This window comes from Triticum dicoccoides, chromosome 1B (genome assembly GCF_002162155.2).
Source record: "Triticum dicoccoides isolate Atlit2015 ecotype Zavitan chromosome 1B, WEW_v2.0, whole genome shotgun sequence".
NCBI classification, from domain to species: Eukaryota; Viridiplantae; Streptophyta; class Magnoliopsida; order Poales; family Poaceae; genus Triticum; species Triticum dicoccoides.
Genome location: NC_041381.1, coordinates 667,131,539 through 667,151,598, shown reverse-complemented (window position 1 = coordinate 667,151,598; position 20,060 = coordinate 667,131,539). Strand labels below are relative to the sequence as shown.

At 47.1% G+C, this 20,060-nt stretch overlaps 1 protein-coding gene across 2 annotated transcripts; it reads right to left on the bottom strand.

Moving 5' to 3' along the window:
• Positions 1 to 15,850: 15,850 nt before the first annotated feature.
• LOC119349516 lies at positions 15,851 to 19,626 on the bottom strand. 2 transcript variants are annotated; one of them, XM_037617561.1, is made up of 5 exons: positions 19,353 to 19,626; positions 19,170 to 19,223; positions 17,762 to 18,991; positions 16,156 to 16,958; positions 15,851 to 16,052 (listed from the first exon to the last, which is right to left on the bottom strand). In XM_037617561.1, the coding sequence occupies exons 2-4, from the start codon at positions 19,196 to 19,198 to the stop codon at positions 16,946 to 16,948; spliced, it is 1,272 nt and encodes a 423-aa protein (XP_037473458.1). In that variant the 5' UTR covers positions 19,199 to 19,223; positions 19,353 to 19,626; the 3' UTR covers positions 15,851 to 16,052; positions 16,156 to 16,945. The 2 variants fall into 2 exon arrangements, with proteins under 2 accessions (XP_037473458.1, XP_037473459.1); XM_037617562.1 differs by lacking the exon at positions 19,170 to 19,223.
• Positions 19,627 to 20,060: the final 434 nt, after the last annotated feature.

Genomic DNA, 20,060 nt, shown 5'->3' with positions numbered 1-20,060 from the left:
TTCAGACGAGGGGTAACGGGCTAACGGCTCACCCTTCCGCCCTCTCAGTTTCTCGCCGTTGATCCTTGGTCTGCCTCTGCCCTCCATCCACTTGCTCCAAGACGTGTTCCGCGGCCGGCAGCTTCCAGGATTTGGGTCTGTGGCGTGAAACTATGCGACGAGGGTGTGCGTCCTCCTGTACGAGAATTCGTTGGGTCGTCGTCATCGCACGAGGCTACGACGAGGACCGTGCGGCGGAGCAGATGGGGTACGAGGACGCGTGGAAGGCCAACAGCTCGATCTTTAAGTCCTTTGCCTCCGTTAAGGACATTGTCACTGTGTCACAGGTACGTAGATCTCGATCCTTTCCTTAGTTGTTGTTGCTTCGTGTGCCCGTGAAACCAATATTCCCCGTGCTGGCCGGTGCTTTTCGGTCGATGCAAACGAACACATAGCAAACCTGGCTTGACTTGAGATAGATTAAATCAGCTAACAACGTACTAGCTAGCTAGCTTTACCTTGAGATGGATCGAACCGGTGGATTGATTGTTCCACTAGCAGTTGGATTGTATTGATCGACTAGCTAGCAACACACGGACACACTGGCATGCGAGTCAACTGTTTTTTCCTTTTCTTTGTTTTGCATCACTATGTTCTTATCTACGAAGCCTTCGGCGTCCTATATCTTTACAAGGAAGGAAACTAGGCCAGTGAATTTCTTTTCATGGCATTTAGTTGTATAGGCGACCTGCTTGCATAGACTATTACAACATAATATCTTCTTAGCTTGTCTTTAGTAACAAACATTATAGTACAAAAATTAGTTTTAGGAGGATAGTACTAAAACTATTGTGCCATTGAAAAAAACTTTTGTGCAATTTTAATTTACTGCATAGTGCAGGCGGAAACAAATTAATTCACCACGTGGAGAGCCCACTGAGAACAATTGTTTTGGACTTTTGTGGTACTCTCAAGCTATGGGTCTTTTGTGGCCTTGCTAATATATATAAACCAGGACCATATCTTGTATGATTCTCAACATCCTTCGAGTGAAGCACAATAACTGCATAGTGAAGTTCATATCATATTCCATTTGTTTGTTTCAACGATGAGTTTTTCATTTATTTGCTTCTTTGATCAGTTTGGAACTAGCACTCAGAGTGACTGAAAATTGATGTGTAATACTAGGTCTATGATCGGAGTGTGTAAAATGGGCTTATTTTATTTGACTCGTCATATAAAACATGTACTTCTTTTATTTTTCCAGATAGCCCTATGAATCAGGAACAATTATAGTTTGTATTATGAAGTGAGATGTGCTATTATTGTTTCATTTTTTTTCAGTTTTTTACCGCATGGTTTTCATTTATTATGGGATAATAAAATGGTAAGAATCGGTTTCCCTTGTAGGGATGAATGAATACCAATGCCACCAAATGCAGACATATTGATGATTTGTCAGTCAAATAGCCGTGCAGAATGGACAACAATAAAAGATAGCAAACATTATGTCGTTTTTAGATATGACTAGAAAACATGCTAGGCGTATACTGCTACTACACCAACAGAAGTATGAGTTACAGTTCCTCCTTAATTCGTACACTAACAAACTAGCTTCTGAAATTGACTCGGCTCATTCAATAGGTTGGCAACAAGATCGGATGTTAAATAACCAGAGGAGCAACACTCGACCAACAGGAAACTATGAGCATGTGTATCATCAAGTTTGTCGGTTCTTCATTTTTCTCCTTAGCCAACTACATGGAAGGGAAGTATGTTTGATTTCTTTCGAATTGATTGCAAGAAATACATGTATGCCACCTACACCTCTGTTTAGGCCATAGTAGATTACAAATCCCGCGTCCCCCGCGTCGCCCCTCCTCTGGCGACCCGGGGGAACCCCGATCTAGTGCACGAGAGATGGAGGTCTTCAATCAGATCTAGGTGAAAACCTGCTATTGGCTACTACCAAGGCCGGCGATGGCGACGCTGTCTGCGTCGTTCCCTTCCTGAAGGCATCGCCGTGGAGAAGTTCAAGGCCACTCTCTGCTACCTCCCGGAAACTCTTAATCAGTAGATCGGATGACGGCGGCTCTCTGTTGTCGTTTTCCCCCATGGGGGCATCATTCTTGGAGGTGCACACAGCCTCGAGGGACTAGAGGACGGCGACTTTGGTGGAGCGGTGCTTCATCTTACACATTGATGGTGGCGGATCTCGGCGGCGTGGTGCTGTTGAGACTGGGCGTCTGCTGCGCGGAGATGGACTCGCGCAGGAGGAGGTTGCTGTCTGGCGTCATGGTGACGTCGATGGCAGAGTGGCCAGACAAGGTAGAAGCCTCAACATGACCTGAAGACGGACCTGTGGAAGATGGCGGCGACGACACACGAGTGCGTCTGACCGGATTGTGCCCCAGACCCGGTATGTGGCTCGGCTGGGGCTTCCGAATATGTTTTGGCTTCCGGCTTTTGATGTTAGGCTTAGGTGAGTGGTTTGGGTAGTGGCCCAGCTAGCACCCCTTCATCATTTTGCATAGAAATAGCGGCATGTGTTGCCAAGATGGTGGATTTAGGCACATTGTTGTAATATGTTGTAAGGTCATCGAGAATAATCAATAAAGTGGCCGTATGCATCTCCCAGATGCAGAGGCCGGGGGTCATCCTCCTTTTCTAAAAAAAAACCTACACCTCTGTTCTCAAAACATATATTTATGAAATCATATTTGATTTCTTTTTAGCAATCACTCATGTCTAAGTTTATTGTTCCGTGACAACGCACTGGCATTCAACTAGTTTAGTTTAATACGACTAGAATCCGGCTTGGTCCATTTAGTTAAGCTTCTGTCCCCATCTCGCTGGCTTGATTTTGTAAAGTTTGTGCAGGGAGCCAATATAGAAAGCTTCCAACTTGCCGCTGGCGGAATTCTCTCCTTATGCGTGGCCGATCTTCTGATCCACCATAGGTACCAAGTAGTGATCGCCACAACTTCCACGATTCCTACTTGGGGTAAACAGGGATAGTGGCCTGTTGATGAGTCCAGCAGCTCTTCCAGTACTGCAGACCCCGCACGATCAAAAACGCATGCATCCGCAATCAGTTTATCTAGCTGTAACTTTTTCCAGAGCTCCTGCGCCGGGGAACAATCAAACAGAAGGTGCTTCAAGTCTTCTGCATACGTATGACAAATCGGGCACAAGCTGTCCGTCCCTATGTGTCGATTCACCAGAACTGATTTAACCGGAATAGCTCCATGTACCTTCCACACAAAATTTTTAACTTTCCCCGGAACAGATAGTTTCCATACTTTCTTCCATATGGGGTTTGATCCTCTTGAAGATCAAGCCATATATTGGTAGGAATTCCTGAATTGGTGTCTCCATTCAACATGGTAGGCCGATCTCACTGAGAACATTCCGTTTCTATTATAATGCTAAGCAACAAAATCATTTATTTACACATCGTGTTATCACGGGATAGGAAAAATCCTACAAGGGCTTTTTTACTTGTAGATCTAGTTGAAGTAGTGTTTTTTGCGGGTTCAGTTGATCTACTTGTAGATCTAGTTGAAGTCGTGTCTTTGGACCTCCCTCCCCACTCCTCCCGTGTTGCCCCCGCGCAGCCACAGGGGGGGCGCGGGCTAGCACCGCCTCTGGGCAGAGCCCGGTCGACGCCGGCGGTGGCGGGACCCTTTCTCCCCTCAGCTGGTAGGATCTGGCGCGGGCGGCGTTCTGCGGCGGATGACGGCGTGTTGGTGGCGGGGCGCGACGGCGCGGACTCAGGGGGCGACGACGAGAGATGCGCATGCCACGCGCTCGTGGATCCCCCTGGTAGCCGTGTTGGTCTTAGTTGTGCTCGCGGGTGGTGCTCTTCATCTCCTTGCGGGTGCGGTGGTCGGTGGTGGTGATCGTGATTCAAAGGCGTTGGTGAGCAGAACGGCGCCAGTGGCCACGGACATGGCGTTGTGTGTGCTAGCTTGGGCCAGGGCTCGGGGTTGACTTGATGATGGCCGTCGGCAGTCACAGGGTCGTACCCCCCCCCCACCTCCCCCCCCCCAATCCACTAGGATTGGATGGGGATGCAGGCGTGAGTGCCTCCTACGGTGGAGGCGCCTACCCAGACCCAGTGACTGATGATGGGCTAGGAGTAGGTGGTAGCCCCTGCTGCTCCTATCGTGGCTGAGTGTGCTATGAAGCGAGCGGCGTTCGGTATCTGGCGACAGGGGTGTCGGGGCGGCGGCCCTGGATGGCGGTCCGCATGGTTTAGTCGTTGGCGGGCACCATCGTGGCGATGGTGGCTCTCCTTCCTGGTTATGTGGGCGACCGGTGGTGTAGCAATGGATGGCTCGGGCATGCCCTCTGTCTCCACTGGGGCGTTGCCTTGATTCGGCTCTGGGGATCTGACCTCGTCACACTCGTCCTAGCGGCCTAGTGGTGGCACGAGTGAATTGCCGAGCAAAAGCTCCGCGCCTTGCCGCCGACGACGACAACGCTCGTGGGTGTCGCACTCTTCCTGAAGACGTCGTCATGGTTCTTCTCTTCGTGTCAGGGCTCTAGGTGAAGACCTTTGTCCGTAGTGGACTCGGCAGCAGTGACGCTCGGCCCCGTTTTCCCTCTTGAGGGTGTTGTCATGGAGCTTAGGTGTACTAGTTCGTAGTGTGGCGGTGTGTTCATTTCTTCCTATGTTCTATGTTGGTAGCGTAGGCGCGTGCGTTCTGCATGACCCGATTATACTGGGATCAGCTGTGAAAGAGGGCAACCTCATCATCTTGTATCGTTCCGACGTGTACTTTTTTTGTTTGTTGGTTTATTTATAAAGCGGGACCAAAGCCTGTTTCGAGATCTAGTTGAAGTAGTGTTAATAAACTTGAGGCATCTAAATTTTTTGTGCCAAGATTAATTGCATCTTCCTCTTTAAAAAAGAAGATGATGAAGTGCACCCCTTTACTGTGTTTGGTAGTTCTTATGTTATAATCTTAGATTAGATAGATTAAGTTGTCTTCTAGCTTAATTGGGTTTTTGCGTGTGGATGGGTTCCCCAGCAGGGGACTAGAGTAGTATTACCACTCTTGTGCACTAACCCCTCTCATCATCTATACCTACTAAAAAACAAAATATATAGGTATTCTTGACCCGTCATACTGTTTTACAGATACCCCTTTGACATCTTTGTTACTACCACAACATCCACCTTTCGGTGCACAAGGAGCCGGCTACGCGGATGTCGAAGAGGTGACTGCCTGCACGTCCATGCACGCCGTCATCATCGAGGAGAAGTAGAACACGGGAGGCTACCGCTGCTTAAGTCCCAGAAAGGCCACTATCGAGGCACCACCGGCGTACACAACCAGTGTCTTGCCCTCTCGCCATCCACCGTCGTCCCCTTACCCAAAAACCAACTTTGGTCCGTGCAGGGACCCTTCCCCTCTGGCTGAAGCATCAGACGGCTGTTCCACTCCGATGAGTGATGTGGAAGCAAGCCGTCCTTTGCGCTGAAGCATATACCTCCGGGGCTCACCGCTGCCGGTCATCAAGATGACGTTGGAGACCCGTCGCGGCCGGCAATAGACTAGTCAAGGGTATCGAGTCATTGGAATGGGTATCTGTGGGCGGTGACGGCGACGAACCATTGCCTCCCTTCCGCCATAGCACATTCCAGACGGTAAGCCGGCCAACTTCATGACCACCATTATTATGTATCTTGTTTGTGTAACGTCAGGGCTTAACGCCTCTATGCATTCGTGTCTAGACCGTGACTGCCAAGTACTGATGATAAGTGTTAGTCCGGCACCGACGATGACGAACCATTGCGTCCCGCCCGCCGTAGCACCTTCCCGACGGTAAGCCAGCCAACTTCACGACCACCATTATTATGCATCTTGTCTGTGTAGCGTCACGGCTTAACGCCTCTATGCATCCGTGTCTAGACCGTGAATGGTAAGTACTATTTTTTTTTTGAGAGTACGCCAATGGCGTACCATATTTTTATAGAAGGCAGAAACAATATTTATAAAAAATCAGACCAAGATGCGAACATCTGACTTGGGGGAACCCCACACCCACATCACTATCACACACTAGGTCGCTCTCTCACAAAATGGGTCTAAACCACCTACACCTAGTCCAGCTAACCTTCAATCGCGGACCTCAGCCAACACCTGGTCAGTTAACTGCGGTGGGGACCTATGCTCATGCAGTCTATGAAATACCCTAGCGTTTCGTTGCTTCCACAACAGCCAAGTAGTCGCAATCACGAAGGAGTCGAAGCCGCGTTTGGTTCGGCCAGCGAAGTTTTCCCTCTTGTCCAGCCACCACTCTGTGAACGAGTCCGCGCGAGTGGGCGGTGGGATGTTGATGTGTAAGGCGTCGAAACATCTATGCCAAACTTCTCGAGCGTATGGGCATTGGGTGAGGATATGATCCACGTTATCCTCCTCTTGCAGGCAAGTGTAGCATGGCAAGGGGTCATCTTGTAGCCCGTGCCTTGCCCTCCGATCTGACGTCCACAAGCGATGTTGCACGACAAGCCAAGCGAAGATTTTGCAACGTAAAGGGGTCCAACTCCTCCAGATGCAGTCAGCCGTTGGGGATCTAGTAACACCCATGCAAAGCCTAGAGTAAGTTGATCTAGCAGTATAGGCGCCCTTGGCGTCAGCCGGCCAATGAAACGTATCCTCAAGCTCCACATTTCTGTCCATTGTGGCGATTGCATGGCAGAGGTTAGCCACTTGAATGTGAGCTGTGAAAGAGATGTCACCATGCACATCCAGGGACCATGCGTTGTTGATCAACGCCTGATGCACCGTCCGAGAATTGCGAGCGCGGGTGCCAACCAGCTCGAGAATAGCAGGGGCGATCTCTCCGGCTGTGAAACCATGAATCCATCTATCCTTCCAAAATAAGGTTCTCTCCCCATTGCCCACTGCAATTTTCACCATGCTGTTGAAGACCATCTTGGCCTCCTTGTCTTCGATCATCGGAATGCCTTGCCAAGGCCTGTTGCGGTCCACTCTACGCAACCATTCCCATCTGACACGCAAAGCCAGAGCTTGTGTCCTGAGGCTTTTCACTCCGAGGCCGCCCAGACAAGCGGGCCGAGCTATTGTATCCCAAGCAACCAAGCATTGTCCGCCGTTGACTTTGTCCTTTCCGGCCAAGAAAAAAGAGCGCATCCACTTTTCAATCTCCTCCAGGACCCAAATGGGTGCATCAAGAACCATGAGCTGGTGGATTGGCCGAGCAGCAATTATCGTTTTGGACAAGATGAGCCTACCCGCTTTCTGAATAAGTCCACGCTGCCAAGCGGGCATTGATTTCTTCGCTTGGTCCAAGAGCGGCTGCCAATCCATGCGACGAAGCTTCTTGATGGCAAGTGGAATACCAAGGTAGCGGCATGGAAACTCTTTCAACGGGCAGCGCAAGATATCCAAGATCCTCTGCTTATCTTCCTCGTCACCCTTGATGAGAATGGCTGCCGATTTCCCGTAGTTGATTTGGAGCCCTGATGCAGCTCCAAACAGGCGAAGCACCTCTCGAACGCAGCATAAATCTTGCTCAGAGGGATGAATGAACATTGCCACGTCGTCCGCAAAGATGGATAAGCGCTGCATCAAAGAGATGTCGCGGAAAGAACTGAGGACTCCCGCCTCAGCCGCTCTGGAGATGAGCTGAGTCAACGCGTCCATGGCGATGACGAATAACAGAGGAGAAGCCGGGTCTCCTTGGCGTAAACTTTTGGCGTGGTAGATTGGTCGCCCGGGGACTCCATTGACAATGATTTTAGTGCTGGCAGAACCCAAGATAGAGGCGATCCACTTTAACCATCTCTGCCCGAACCCCTTCGCCCTCAGGACTTCAAAAAGGAACTGCCATGAAAGCGAGTCGAAAGCACGAGAAATATCCAACTTGAGGAAGAGCCCTGGCTGCTTGGTGGCATGGATCTTGCGAGCAACTTGCCGGACCAGGAGGTTGTTATCATGAATGCATCTCTCTTTGATGAACGCGGACTAATTGATGGACACGATCTCCGGCATCCTCTTACGCGCGCGGTTGGCCAGAAGCTTAGAAAACAGCTTCGAAAAGCTGTGGGGTAAACTGATGGGCCTAAAGTCTCCCACCTCCTCCGCGTCTGCCTTCTTGGGGATCATGACAATGTGAGCTCTGTTCAACTTGCTGAACCCCCGATCATCACCCACAAAGAGCTTAAGCAGAGTCGCCATGATGTCATGCTTGATGATTGGCCAGGCCTTGTGATAGGATATGCCACTGAAACCGTCAGGTCCTGACGCGCGATCCGGTGGGATTTCCTTGATCACCTCCCAGACCTCCTCTTCGGTGAATATGTTTTCCATCTCTGATAGGTCAAATTGCTCCATCCCGAGGGCATGCAAATCAAGGGAGAATTCTCTAGCCTGAGCCTTGCCCAACAAATCGTTGTAGGATTGGAAGAACACCTTCTTCTTTGCTTTGTTGATCCGTGATGATCACAGAGTTGTGGGTCAGATGTGGTATGGAATTCTTTGATCTCCTCCCATTGGCCACGGCTTGGAACAGCTTAGTGTTCGCATCTCCTTCTTTCAGCAATTTGATGCGGGATCGCTGCCTATCGATCGTCCTTTCCAGTGAGGCCAAGCCCAAAAGAGCTAGCTTCATGATTCTCCGAAGCCACTGCTCAAGGTCTGAAAGCCTTCTTCTTTCTTGCACTTGGTCAAATCTGAAGATGACCCAGTTCGCCACAGCCATGAGCACCTTGATGTTGCCCGTTTTGCGTTGCCCCCACGCTTGCAAGAAAGTCGCAGTGTTTCTGAAAAGGGCGCCCAATCTCTTGAATGGATACACAATGGAGTCATCACATACCCATGCCTCACGCAGAGCATTCTCGAACCCTTCCGCTTCGAGATTTAATGGCAAGTACTATGATGATATGTTTTTTTTAGAATCACAGCGCACTTTATTGCCTAAGTTCAATGTTTACAAGGATACATAAATGAGCAGGTGGTGCATCAAGCCACACATGCCTACCTATATCAAGAGACGTAGCCATACATGCTAGTCTATGAGGCTCCCCATTACATTCACGCTGTTCATGACTAAAAAGACAAGCCCTAAATAAATTTCTTCGTTCTTTGATCTCATGAAACACCATACAATGTCCACCAAGGTTCTTTGGTGCTTCAATTTCCCGGACGACTCTCAGACAGTCAGTAGCAATATGTACTCTTTCTAGGTCCAGGTCCTCACTCAACGCTAGTGCTTCTCGACATGCAAGTGCTTCCAGGATTTCTGCAACAGAGATGCCCTCAAACACCACTGCCGAGGCCCCTTGGAAACGCCCTTGTTCATCCCGGCACACGGCCCCAACAGCTCCTCTGCATTGCGTCTTCGCCACAGCTCCGTCGACGTTGATCTTGCAATGTCCTGTGAGCGGAGGAACCCATCGAGGCACCGCCCGAGCTGCCCCATGCCCGGTCTTGGTCTGCACATCTAACACCTTAAGCTCCTCCAAGTATCTGCTGATGAATAGATGCGTCGACAATGGACTTTGGAATTCATGCTCATGAATTGCTTTCCTCCGGGCATACCATATAGCCCACAAAGTGACTAACACCTCGATAAACTTCTTGTTGGACAGAGTCTCGCTCATCCCGAATAACCATAACTTTGCATCTTGTGTTTCATCTCCATATATCGAAAGGGTAGAATCATCATCCCGCAGCGCCCACACACTTTTTGCCATATTACAATCCAATAAAGAATGTCTCCATGTATCATTTGCTGCATTACACAGGGAGCAGACCGGTGTGGTGGCCATTTGCCGTTGTGCATGTACCTCTCCCGTCGGCAATGATGCCTTGGCGAGCCTCCAAGCAAACATACGTAACTTTGGTGGTACTTTTGTGCTCCATAGCTTCTTCCAACCCTTCTCCTCCTGCTGTAAATTGGAGTTCCCCATTTCACCACTCAGCCAAGCTTCTCTTTGTAACTTAGTATCAACGAGAAACTTATAACAAGATCGCACAGTAAAAATTCCGTGTTGATCGTAATGCCATGCCCAGAAATCATGAGAGTTTGAGTGACTTAATGGAATCTGTCGTACCACCTCGACGTCCATAGGCAGCATATAAGTGTTTAGCTTCTGAACATCCCATTCTTTTGTTGCTGCAACTATAAAGTCAGCTACCTTCTCAGGTGGGTTTGCAGCCGCTGCACATATTGGCCGCAGCATGAAATCACGTGGTAGCCAGCCATCCTCCCATGTATTCGTATCTGCTCCGTTTCCTATGCGCCGGATCAAGCCCAGTTTGAGTACTTCCTTTCCTTCATGTAAAGCGCGCCATATCTGAGATGGATTTGTTCCCAACTCTGCATCAAGAAAGTCAGTAGCCGAAAAATACACCGCCTTGAGTAGGCGTGAACTCAGGGAGTCTTGATCTTGTGTTATTCTCGACGCTTGCCGAGCCAGTAATGCTAGGTAGAATATCTCCATATCCTGGAATCCCAAGCCTCCTCTATATTTTGGCATGCACATGGAGTCCCAAGACACCCATGCCGTTTTTCCTTCGCCCCTTTTGCTGCCCCACCAGAACTTACGAACCATCGATGTGATACACTCGCACAAGCCCCGCGGCAATTTGAAGACCGACATGGAATATGTTGGTATTGCTTGCACAATAGACTTAATTAGCACCTCCTTGCCACTTACTGCTAACATCTTCTCCATCCAGCCTTGCACACGCTTCCATATGCGCTCTTTGATATATGAAAACGTTCCATTCTTTTCACGTCCCACATCTGATGGTAACCCAAGATATCTTTCATTTAGCGATTCAGTTGTTATCTCTAGTACAGCTTTCACTGATTCTCTGATCACCGTTGGGTATCCTTTACCAAAGTATATTGATGATTTTTTGGTGTTAAGCTTTTGTCCCGAAGCTTGACAATATCTGTCCAGAATCCCTTTGAGGGCAGCGGCCCTTTCACTTGTTGCTCTACTAAACAGTAAACAATCATCCGCGAACAAAAGCATACTGATTTTTGGAGCACTTGGGCTGATTTGCAATCCCTCGTACTCTCCTGTTGCACAAGCATGGCGCATTAAGCTTGAAAGACCTTCTCCTGCCAAAAGAAACAAATAAGTGGAGATTGGATCCCCTTGTCGAATGCCTTTTGTTGGTCTGAATTCTCTTGTCCTACCTCCATTGAACAGAACCGAGAAGGTGACAGAACGTACACCTCTCATCACAACATCTACAAAACTTTGAGAGAGCCCAATCTTCCTCATTATGCCCTCAAGATACACCCATTCAAGGCGGTCATATGCCTTTTGCATGTCCAGTTTTACCGCACAGTGAGCGTTTCTTTTACTTCTATTACTCTTCATGAAGTGCAAACACTCGTAAGCCGTAATGAAATTGTCAGTAATAAGTCGACCGGGCACAAACGCCGACTGTTCTTCAGAAATAATTTCAGGGAGAATCTGCTTCAGTCTGTTAGCTAGTACTTTTGAAGAAATCTTGAAGATCACATTGCACAAGCTAATTGGTCGGAACTGAGACAGAAAGGTTGGGTTTTGTACCTTAGGAATAATTACTATGAATGTCCTGTTGATCTCCTCAGAGGAGTCCTCTCCCTTCAGTATTCTGATAACAGCCTTGGTCACCTCTACACCACACAAATGCCAATACTTTTGGAAAAAGTGAGCTGGAAACCCATCCGGTCCCGGTGCCTTGGTTGGGAACATTTGGAACAGTGCTACCTTCACCTCTCCTTCAGTGTAGGGACGTGTAAGCATCTCATTCATCTCGTGTGTTACTTTACAAGAGACATGTGATAACACTTCTTCCATGCCTATGACACCCTCGGAAGCATATAACTTCTCATAAAATTGCACTGTCATCTCTTCCATCGCAACCGGGTCCTGGCATGTTGTCCCATCCTCTCGCACCAGACGAGTTATCTTGTTCTTCTTCTTCCTATTTGATGCCTTTTGCTGGAAAAAACGAGTATTTTTGTCCCCCTCGGCGAGCCACTGAATCCTAGCCCGTTGTCGCCACATTACCTCCTCACGGAATCGAAGTTCAATAATTCGCTGCTCGGTCTTGATCTCTTCATAGCCCGGCCCAACACGATGAGGGTCTGCACGTAGAACCTCTAGACGTTTTCTCAAAGCTCGCAGTTCCGTCCGGACAGCACCAAACTTCTCGGATCCCCAACTCAAGAAAGTTGCAGCAATATTTTTTAGTTTCTCGCTGAGCTGTATCCAGCGCTGCTCCTCGCCCAAGCCTCTTCCAACATAGGTAAGAAATTTTCATGCCGCTCCCACATCATTTCATAGCGAAAAAGTTTTGGATTTGCTATCCTCTGATTTTGTGCTTCCATCTGGTTCATAAGCAAGATTGGCGAATGATCAGATTTCACCGCTGTTAAATGACCAACTGAAGCCATTGGAAACATATGACAACATTCACTTGATGCCAATGCCCGATCCAAACGCACACGGCAAAATTCGCCATTCTGCACCTTCCGCTCAAAAGTCCAGTCAAGCCCCTTGTATCCTATGTCACACAGCTGGCATACATTGACCGTCTCCCGGAATAGATTAATCTGACCCATATCCCGTTGGTTTGGCCCAAACTGCTCTTCCCTTCTTAAGACCTCGCTGAAATCTCCTATGCATAATCATGGCAAGTTACAATCAGCCTTCAGGTATCTCATCATCTCCCATGTTTTATAGCGCAAACTTCTGTTAGCTTCACCATACCAGCAAGTGATACGCCATGGATCTTTTCCCTCCTCTTTTACTTCCATATCTATATGGTATTTAGAGTAGTTCCTTAGTTCCAATGCATAAGATTTTTTCCAGAAAATGCACAGTCCACCACTCCTTCCGGTACTATCCACCCCATAAGCACCTTCAAAGCCCAATGAAACCGCCGGACCTTCCACGCGATATTTTGCAATTTGTGTCTCCACGACACAAAGTATCGCCGGCACACATTTCCGCGCTAGATCGCGCAACTCGTTGACTGTCGCGGGGTCGCCCAACCCACGACAGTTCCAGCTTAAAGTCGACATTAGGCCCGGCGAACCTCCGTACTATGATGATAGGTGTTCATCCGGCACCGATAACGACGAACCATTGCCTCCCGCCAGCCACAGGGCCGGGCCCATAGTGGTGCCAAATGTGCGGCCCGCACAGGGCCCACAATTTTGAGGTGCCTCAAATTTTGTATATAGGCCCAGTAGTATTTCTTAAAAAGAAAATCCTAGGCGCTGGAGCTGGGCCTGAGTCGAGCAGGAGCTGTAGCTGCGCAGGAGCGCTGGTGCTCGATCGAGATTGATCTTTCGATCGATAATATGGAAACGCTACCGCCCGTAAAAAAAAAGGGGATTGCTACAAAAGTCCATCGGGATCGTTTCGTCTCTCGATCTGGAGACTGGTCGCGTCGTCTTCAGGAAACATGATCGCCCGTCGCCTTCGCCTCATCAGATCGATCGGATTCAAGTTGTTGCCTTCCTAACTTCCTCTTCCAAATTTCAGACTCGTGGTCTCGTCTCTTTGTCGGATTGATATGTGACCAACTCTAGCCTCCAGGTGCTTAGCAAGTTCTCCTTTTCGATTAACTTCGGTTCCTACTCCTAATTCCTAATTTCCTAATTAACTTTTGACAGGGATCATTACCTCGTTAGAGATCGACTAATTGCCAAACATTAATGCATGATCTTCAATTGATATATGCTAATGTATAACTTCAATGTTATTTCATCCATCTTTTTTATCTTGTGTTTCAATAATTGCTCGTCAGTTCATGTTTAGTGAGATATGGCTCCTTTTTTAGTTTCGCATAGGACCCCGGATTTTTCCGGCCTGGCCCTGACCGGCCATAGCACCTTCCACACAGTAAGCTGAACTTTACCGCCACCACTATGCATGTCTGAGTAATGTCACGGGCTCACGGCTTAACTCCGCTATGCATTTGTCCCCAGGCCGTGAATGCAACGAACGAGCATTACAACGATGAGTGTTCGTCCGAGGACGACGATGCACCATTGCCTCCCACCGGCCATAGCATCCAGTGGGGTAGGCAGTCTGCCTCCACGTCCAGGGCCAGCTAGCGCTACAGTTGTAAACAGTACTGAACAGTAACATTTTATCTACAGTTAACAAAGCAACCTAGTGCCCGGGCCAAGACCCATGTTGCCCGGGGCCTGGCTACGCCATTGATAGCACCTTCCAGACGGTAAGCCAGAACATCACCATTATGCATTCTCTAAGCAATGTCACGGCTTAACACCACTGTCTAGGCTGTAGAGACCATAAAAGATTACTACGATGAGGAGGAGAACCTCGGTCATAAAGACGGCAAGAACAATGAGATAGGCGAAGGTGATGATGGCAGTGGCTGCTGTGGTGATGACGACACCGGGGTTGGCAGTGATGATGCCGGGATGGGGAGTGGTGATGACCACGACGAGGGTGATGGTGGGATGGAGCTGACGATTGGTGGCAGTGACTAAGGACAAGAGCTGTTTGAGATGTGAGAAAAAGACGTCCGAGGAAGTGCAGGTCTCTACCTAGTTTGCCACTTCTTATGTTATCCTAGCTAGCTTCGGGGCTCCTTTGATTCAAAGGAATTTTATAGGATTTTTGAAGGATTGAAATCCTTAGGATTTTTTTCTATGTTGCTCCTTTGATTCATAGGATTGAATCCCATAAGAATTTTTCCTATGAAATCTTTTGTACTACATTTTATAGGAAATCTAACATCCACTCCAACCTCTTTTTACAATTCCTTTGTTTTTCCTGTGCAGTCAAACACTCATTGCTAATCCTATAGGATTCAAGTGGGCATGCCACTCCAATCCTATACTTTTCCAATTCCTACGTTGTCAAAATCCTAAGAATCAAAGAGGCCCTCGGTGTGGTCATCAAGTAGCGTCAAGGGTTAGTTTTTGCCTAATGTGTGCGTATGTGATTCCTAGCAGGAGATCGGAGCCATATTATACTATTTTTATGTATGATAATCTAGGTAAATCAGTCTTCTGTATGGGGGATCTTAACAGCTTCATGAACTCTTGTAATAGAGTCAAGTTAATGCGAATTATATTCGTACATGTTGCTTCAGTTCAGCTTTGTGCTCTGTTTGATTTGGGAGTTTCTGGTCCGGAGAATAACACTTGGTTTAAATATGTTGTTCTCCTCTACTCCTGTTCATGATCACCTCGAGTCCTTGAACCGTGTCTAGCCCACGCGCAATTGTGCAACCACTTGCCTAATTACTATAGATCATGCTCGTATTTTAGATTCCATTAGTTGCTTCAGCTTACTGCAATCCCAATCTCAGTTTTAAGTTCGAAAATTGATGGACATGCCAATCTCAGTTTAAAATTTGAAAGTTGGTGGCTCAGAGCAGTGGATTTCCATCCTTTCTCCAAAAGGACAAAGCTACTACTAGCAAAAGAAGGAGTATATTTGATTGTGAAAATCATAAAATAACATATATGCGTGAGTAGATTAAGCATATTCATCGCAATTAATTAATTAATTAATCAAATATAGTTGACATGGACTTAGCATTAAGTAATTACCATCTCTGTAAGAGCAACCGCGGAGGCAGAAATTATTTTCAGGTGTGGCGGAGTTTACAAAGGAGACCACCATGTTTTAATACAATTATGCATGAGCTCACTTGAATACTAGATATATATTGTATTACTTTATGTTCAGAAAATACAATGAAAATCCAAAAGCAAGTACCGGCAGTCAAAATACCTCACTAGATGAAGTTTACACGGATGACCAAATCACCAATTATCATTTATATTAACTAGTCGGATCTAAAGATTTTTTTTCTTTGAAAGGTTAGACAGATAAAAATGATATACAAAACATAGAAACCTTAGATAAATCACGAATTAGTAACTGGTAGGATACAATCCTAGGAAGCACATTATGTGCAGATAATGTTGGTTCTCAACTCTAATACAATACAGTTTCTGCTACCAGCTACAGAGGAAATATGGGCTCACTAGGAACTTCCTCGTGTCCTTGTTCTTTACATGGCATTTTCTGTTCCAAGCTGAAACAAAAATATTGCCTTAGCACCACTCATACAGAACTACTGAAGGTATCATAGTTCAAAGATTCATGGCGCACAAGGAAGAAGAACAGAGAACTCTCACCTGCTTAATCAGAGAGGCGGAGCCAGAGGCAAGCTCAAAGTCATTTACAAAGAGTAGATCATCCTTAATTGACCTTATCCAGAGTGTAGTCCCACTCAAATTTGCTCAATTAATAATACCAGCCAATTGCCGGCGCCAATGTAGAACTGTTAGTGACCCCAGTTATGTTACCACTGTATCCGCATGGAATGATAAAATAATATGGAATCATGACAAATTTTCTACTGCAGCAGTATCAGCATCAATGATCTTAATGCTAGACAAAAGAATTGACATACCAAAACACTCACTAAAATGACACACACAACGGATCACTGGAACATGCTATGCACTAGATCTGTACATTTGTTTCAGCTTCAGCAGGACACCTATGATCCATCTAGCCACTGATATTGCAGTGAAAATGATGAAGCCAGCACCATGGCCGTCCATGTAAAGTAGACAGACTGGCCTCAAAGAGATGTTTTTTGTTTTATTTTGCCTGGTAAATTAGAGCTACAAACACCACAACTAACAAAAAGAGCAAGCAGCGGACCGAATGACCCAAGCGGATCAGAAAACATAACTACTAATTAACATGCATACAGGGAGTTTACATTACAAAACCAAATATGTTGGTCACAAGTAGGCATGGTACCATAGGGATAGGACTACCTGCTCCAGTTATACATCACCTCAACTAATACACTATGAGTTACAGTGAAGATGGTAAGAACTGCAGCCAAGGAAATGCAGCTCTCTGCTCACCCTTGTCGCTGACCATCCAAAAACTTCCTGATATCATCCTCCTTCACATGGCATTTCTGGATCAAGGAAACGGAGGAAGGATCAGGATATAGTAGAGGTAATTCAGCATCAGAACATTTTATTACCATTTGTTAGTCAAATGTTATGTACACTCAGAAATAAAAAAATTAACTTTGTCCAGCAACATAGGTTTTTTTTAATCAAAAGCTACAGCCAATAGAGCTTAAATGGCATTGTATATATTTGCAGAGCAACATGTTTCCATTTCATAGTTTGTATTTCAGTAAAACAAAAAATCTGATCATACAAGGAAAAATGCCTGACACGCAGGCCCAAATTATCAAGCGTTAGCTTGGACTAGCCATTTGTAGTATAACCTCAACAATACCTGGCTGTGTAAAATGTACATCCATTTGTGTCCAAGAAAAAAAAACACTAAGCAACATTCAGGAAAAAAAAACAAGTATTACAATCTCATGCATAAGTTTCAGTACAGACAATCACATACATAGGTTCAGCAAAAATAATGACTTAAGAAATGAGACGTTAAAATTCCAGGCTTGATTGGTTTTTGATAATATTTCAGGATAAATGAAGTACAGAGGCCAAGCTCCTATACATGTTCTATACTTTGTATGGTCGTAAACACCACGTAATATTAGCCCATTGCACAAGTGATTTTAAGACATCTTAAGGCAAGCATTATCTAATATCGCTTAGTTAGTATTGTTAAAATGGCCTAAAGAATCAAGCATATACTAACATCATACCACAGCTATACCAAACCGGTGCATATTGCAAAACTATGTAACCTCAACAAAAGGAATATACAGACCATCTAAAGGCCAAAATAGCAAACCTTGCAGGATCATCCTTGGGCACAGGGAATATGGGCGGCCAAATCATCATAAAAGGATAGACATCATTGAACTGTCGGTCCTTTACTGTCACCCGATGCACTTTCCGCAGTGTCTTGCTGTTGACATCCAGATAGAAAATGCAGCCACACATTTCCAAGAACACAAATTCAGCATTATCCCCCACATTGCTTATACAAGTAAAACTAATATGCCCATCCTCAAGGGTCTGATCTAGCATCCTCAAATTATCCCACATCTGATGCAAACAAATTGTATCAACCAACAACCAGTTGTCCCCTTTGTGGAGCCAGATGCAAAGTTGTAGCTCCTTGACATGGATATGGGTGAGATATACAGCAGAAGCATCACCGGCGCGTGACATGATGGTGCGAACGCAGTGAAAAATCACTCCTTGTGGGAGCCGAATTGTGGAGAAACCCGAGGTTGTCATATCCAAGACAATAATTTCATCACTGAAGGTGTCAGCCATATAGATTTTATCGTCAATGAGCACAACTTCCAATGATGTCAGCAGTCGGGGGAGCTGAGTCGTGGCCGAGGCATGCATGCACCAGAGGCCCCCTTGCAACGTATACACACGCACCCTGAAACTTTTTGTCTTCCTGAAAAACTCGGCCAACATATACAGGTAGGACAAGATACCACCTTCTTCTTTGGAGAGGATTGTATTGAAAATTTGTTGACCATGGTACTGGGCTCTTGGGAGTGGCGGGATGTCATCCATGCCTCTCTGAGCGCATAGTGGGCGGTGCACTCCATGTGTCAATATTTTTCCTCTGCGGCATCTGATTAAGACGCTGCCATTCCGGCAATCCATGATGCATAATCTGTCATTGTCGGCACCGAAGCTATGGCTCGCGACACGGGAGATGAAGGGGGCGAGCTCTGGGGGCTGGGGCTGCATCGGGACGAAGAGCAGGGGGGCGCCCAACCATAACCAGGCCGACCCCATATATATGTAGAAGCCAAGGAGGCGAGGCGGGTGGCGCTTGCGGAAAAGGCTGAGGAACTTAGGGTCAGAGGCATGGCAGAGCCAGCGCTTGCAGACGAGTGCGGCGCATACAAGCGTGGTGGGGAAGCTGACGCGGAGGAGGATCTCAATGAGGAGGTTGTCGTCGTCGAGCACCTTGGATACCGGCACCATGGATGCCGGCGGCGAATGCTGCTGCGACTCGCCATCCGCACACGGTTTCTTCTCCGGACGTAGCCTGGAAAATCGGAGCCGCGAACAAACGCAAAAGCGTCAATGCAATGGGCCGATTGCTTCCACCAATATGGCATTGAAACATCAGCATCCAACAAACTGCAGGACACTGAAGAACTACTGCTGGAAATGAAACAAATTGGGGAGGAATCTGGAGGGATGGGTAGACTGGATGCTCTTACCGCTGGGAAATCTCCTCGGAAGCATCCATTATCAGAGTATTGGAGTCTCCTCAGCTGAGTGAGTACATGTAGGTAGAGTTGAATTAGGGAGGAGACCCTAGCTACTCTACCTAGGGTCTATTCCCGCGAGATGATAAGAGATGAAGAATGAATCGGGAGAGAAGGGGGAGGATGAAGGCTCACCTCATTCGAATCGGGGGAGGGGGAAAGAAGGCTCGCCGCTGCCGGGGCGAGGAGGCTCAGGTCGCCGGCCGCACTCGTTTCTTCCGGCGGGTCGATGCGGTGGAGGAGAGTGAGTGCCTTTGAGCGGATCTGGGTTTCCCAGGAGTCAGTGGTCGCTGGCGGGGGTAGCCGGCGCAGTCGCCGGCGGAGAGGGGGCTGCGATGCCGGCGCAGGAGAGTGGACCTGTTTGTTTTTTTTAACGGTGGGCGAATGGTGCTGGGAGGAGGAGGCGACGACCGAGCTGCCCACATGGTCCCAACAGTTAAGGCCCATATGTAGTGGATAACACCCCACCTAGCTAAAATATTATTGACGACATCTTCGGTTGAGAAAAGTATACTTTTTTCCCACTAAACTCTGCGCGAAGTCTAAATTTAATCCCTCAACTTCGAAACCGGACATCTTGCACCCCAACTAAAAAAACCGGACAAGGTTCGTCCCTGGTCTTGATTTTGACCGGTTTTAGTGCTGATTGACCCCGGTTCTGACCGGCGCTGACTCAAATTCGCGTAATTTTTTCATATCCATGAACTTTTTAAAATTCACATACTCTTTTAAAATCCACATAGTTTTTTCAAGGTCGCACATTTTTTCAAAAATAAAAATACCTTTTTCAAATCCGTGAACTATTTTTAAATTTGTGTACTTTTTTCAAATCAGTGTATTTTT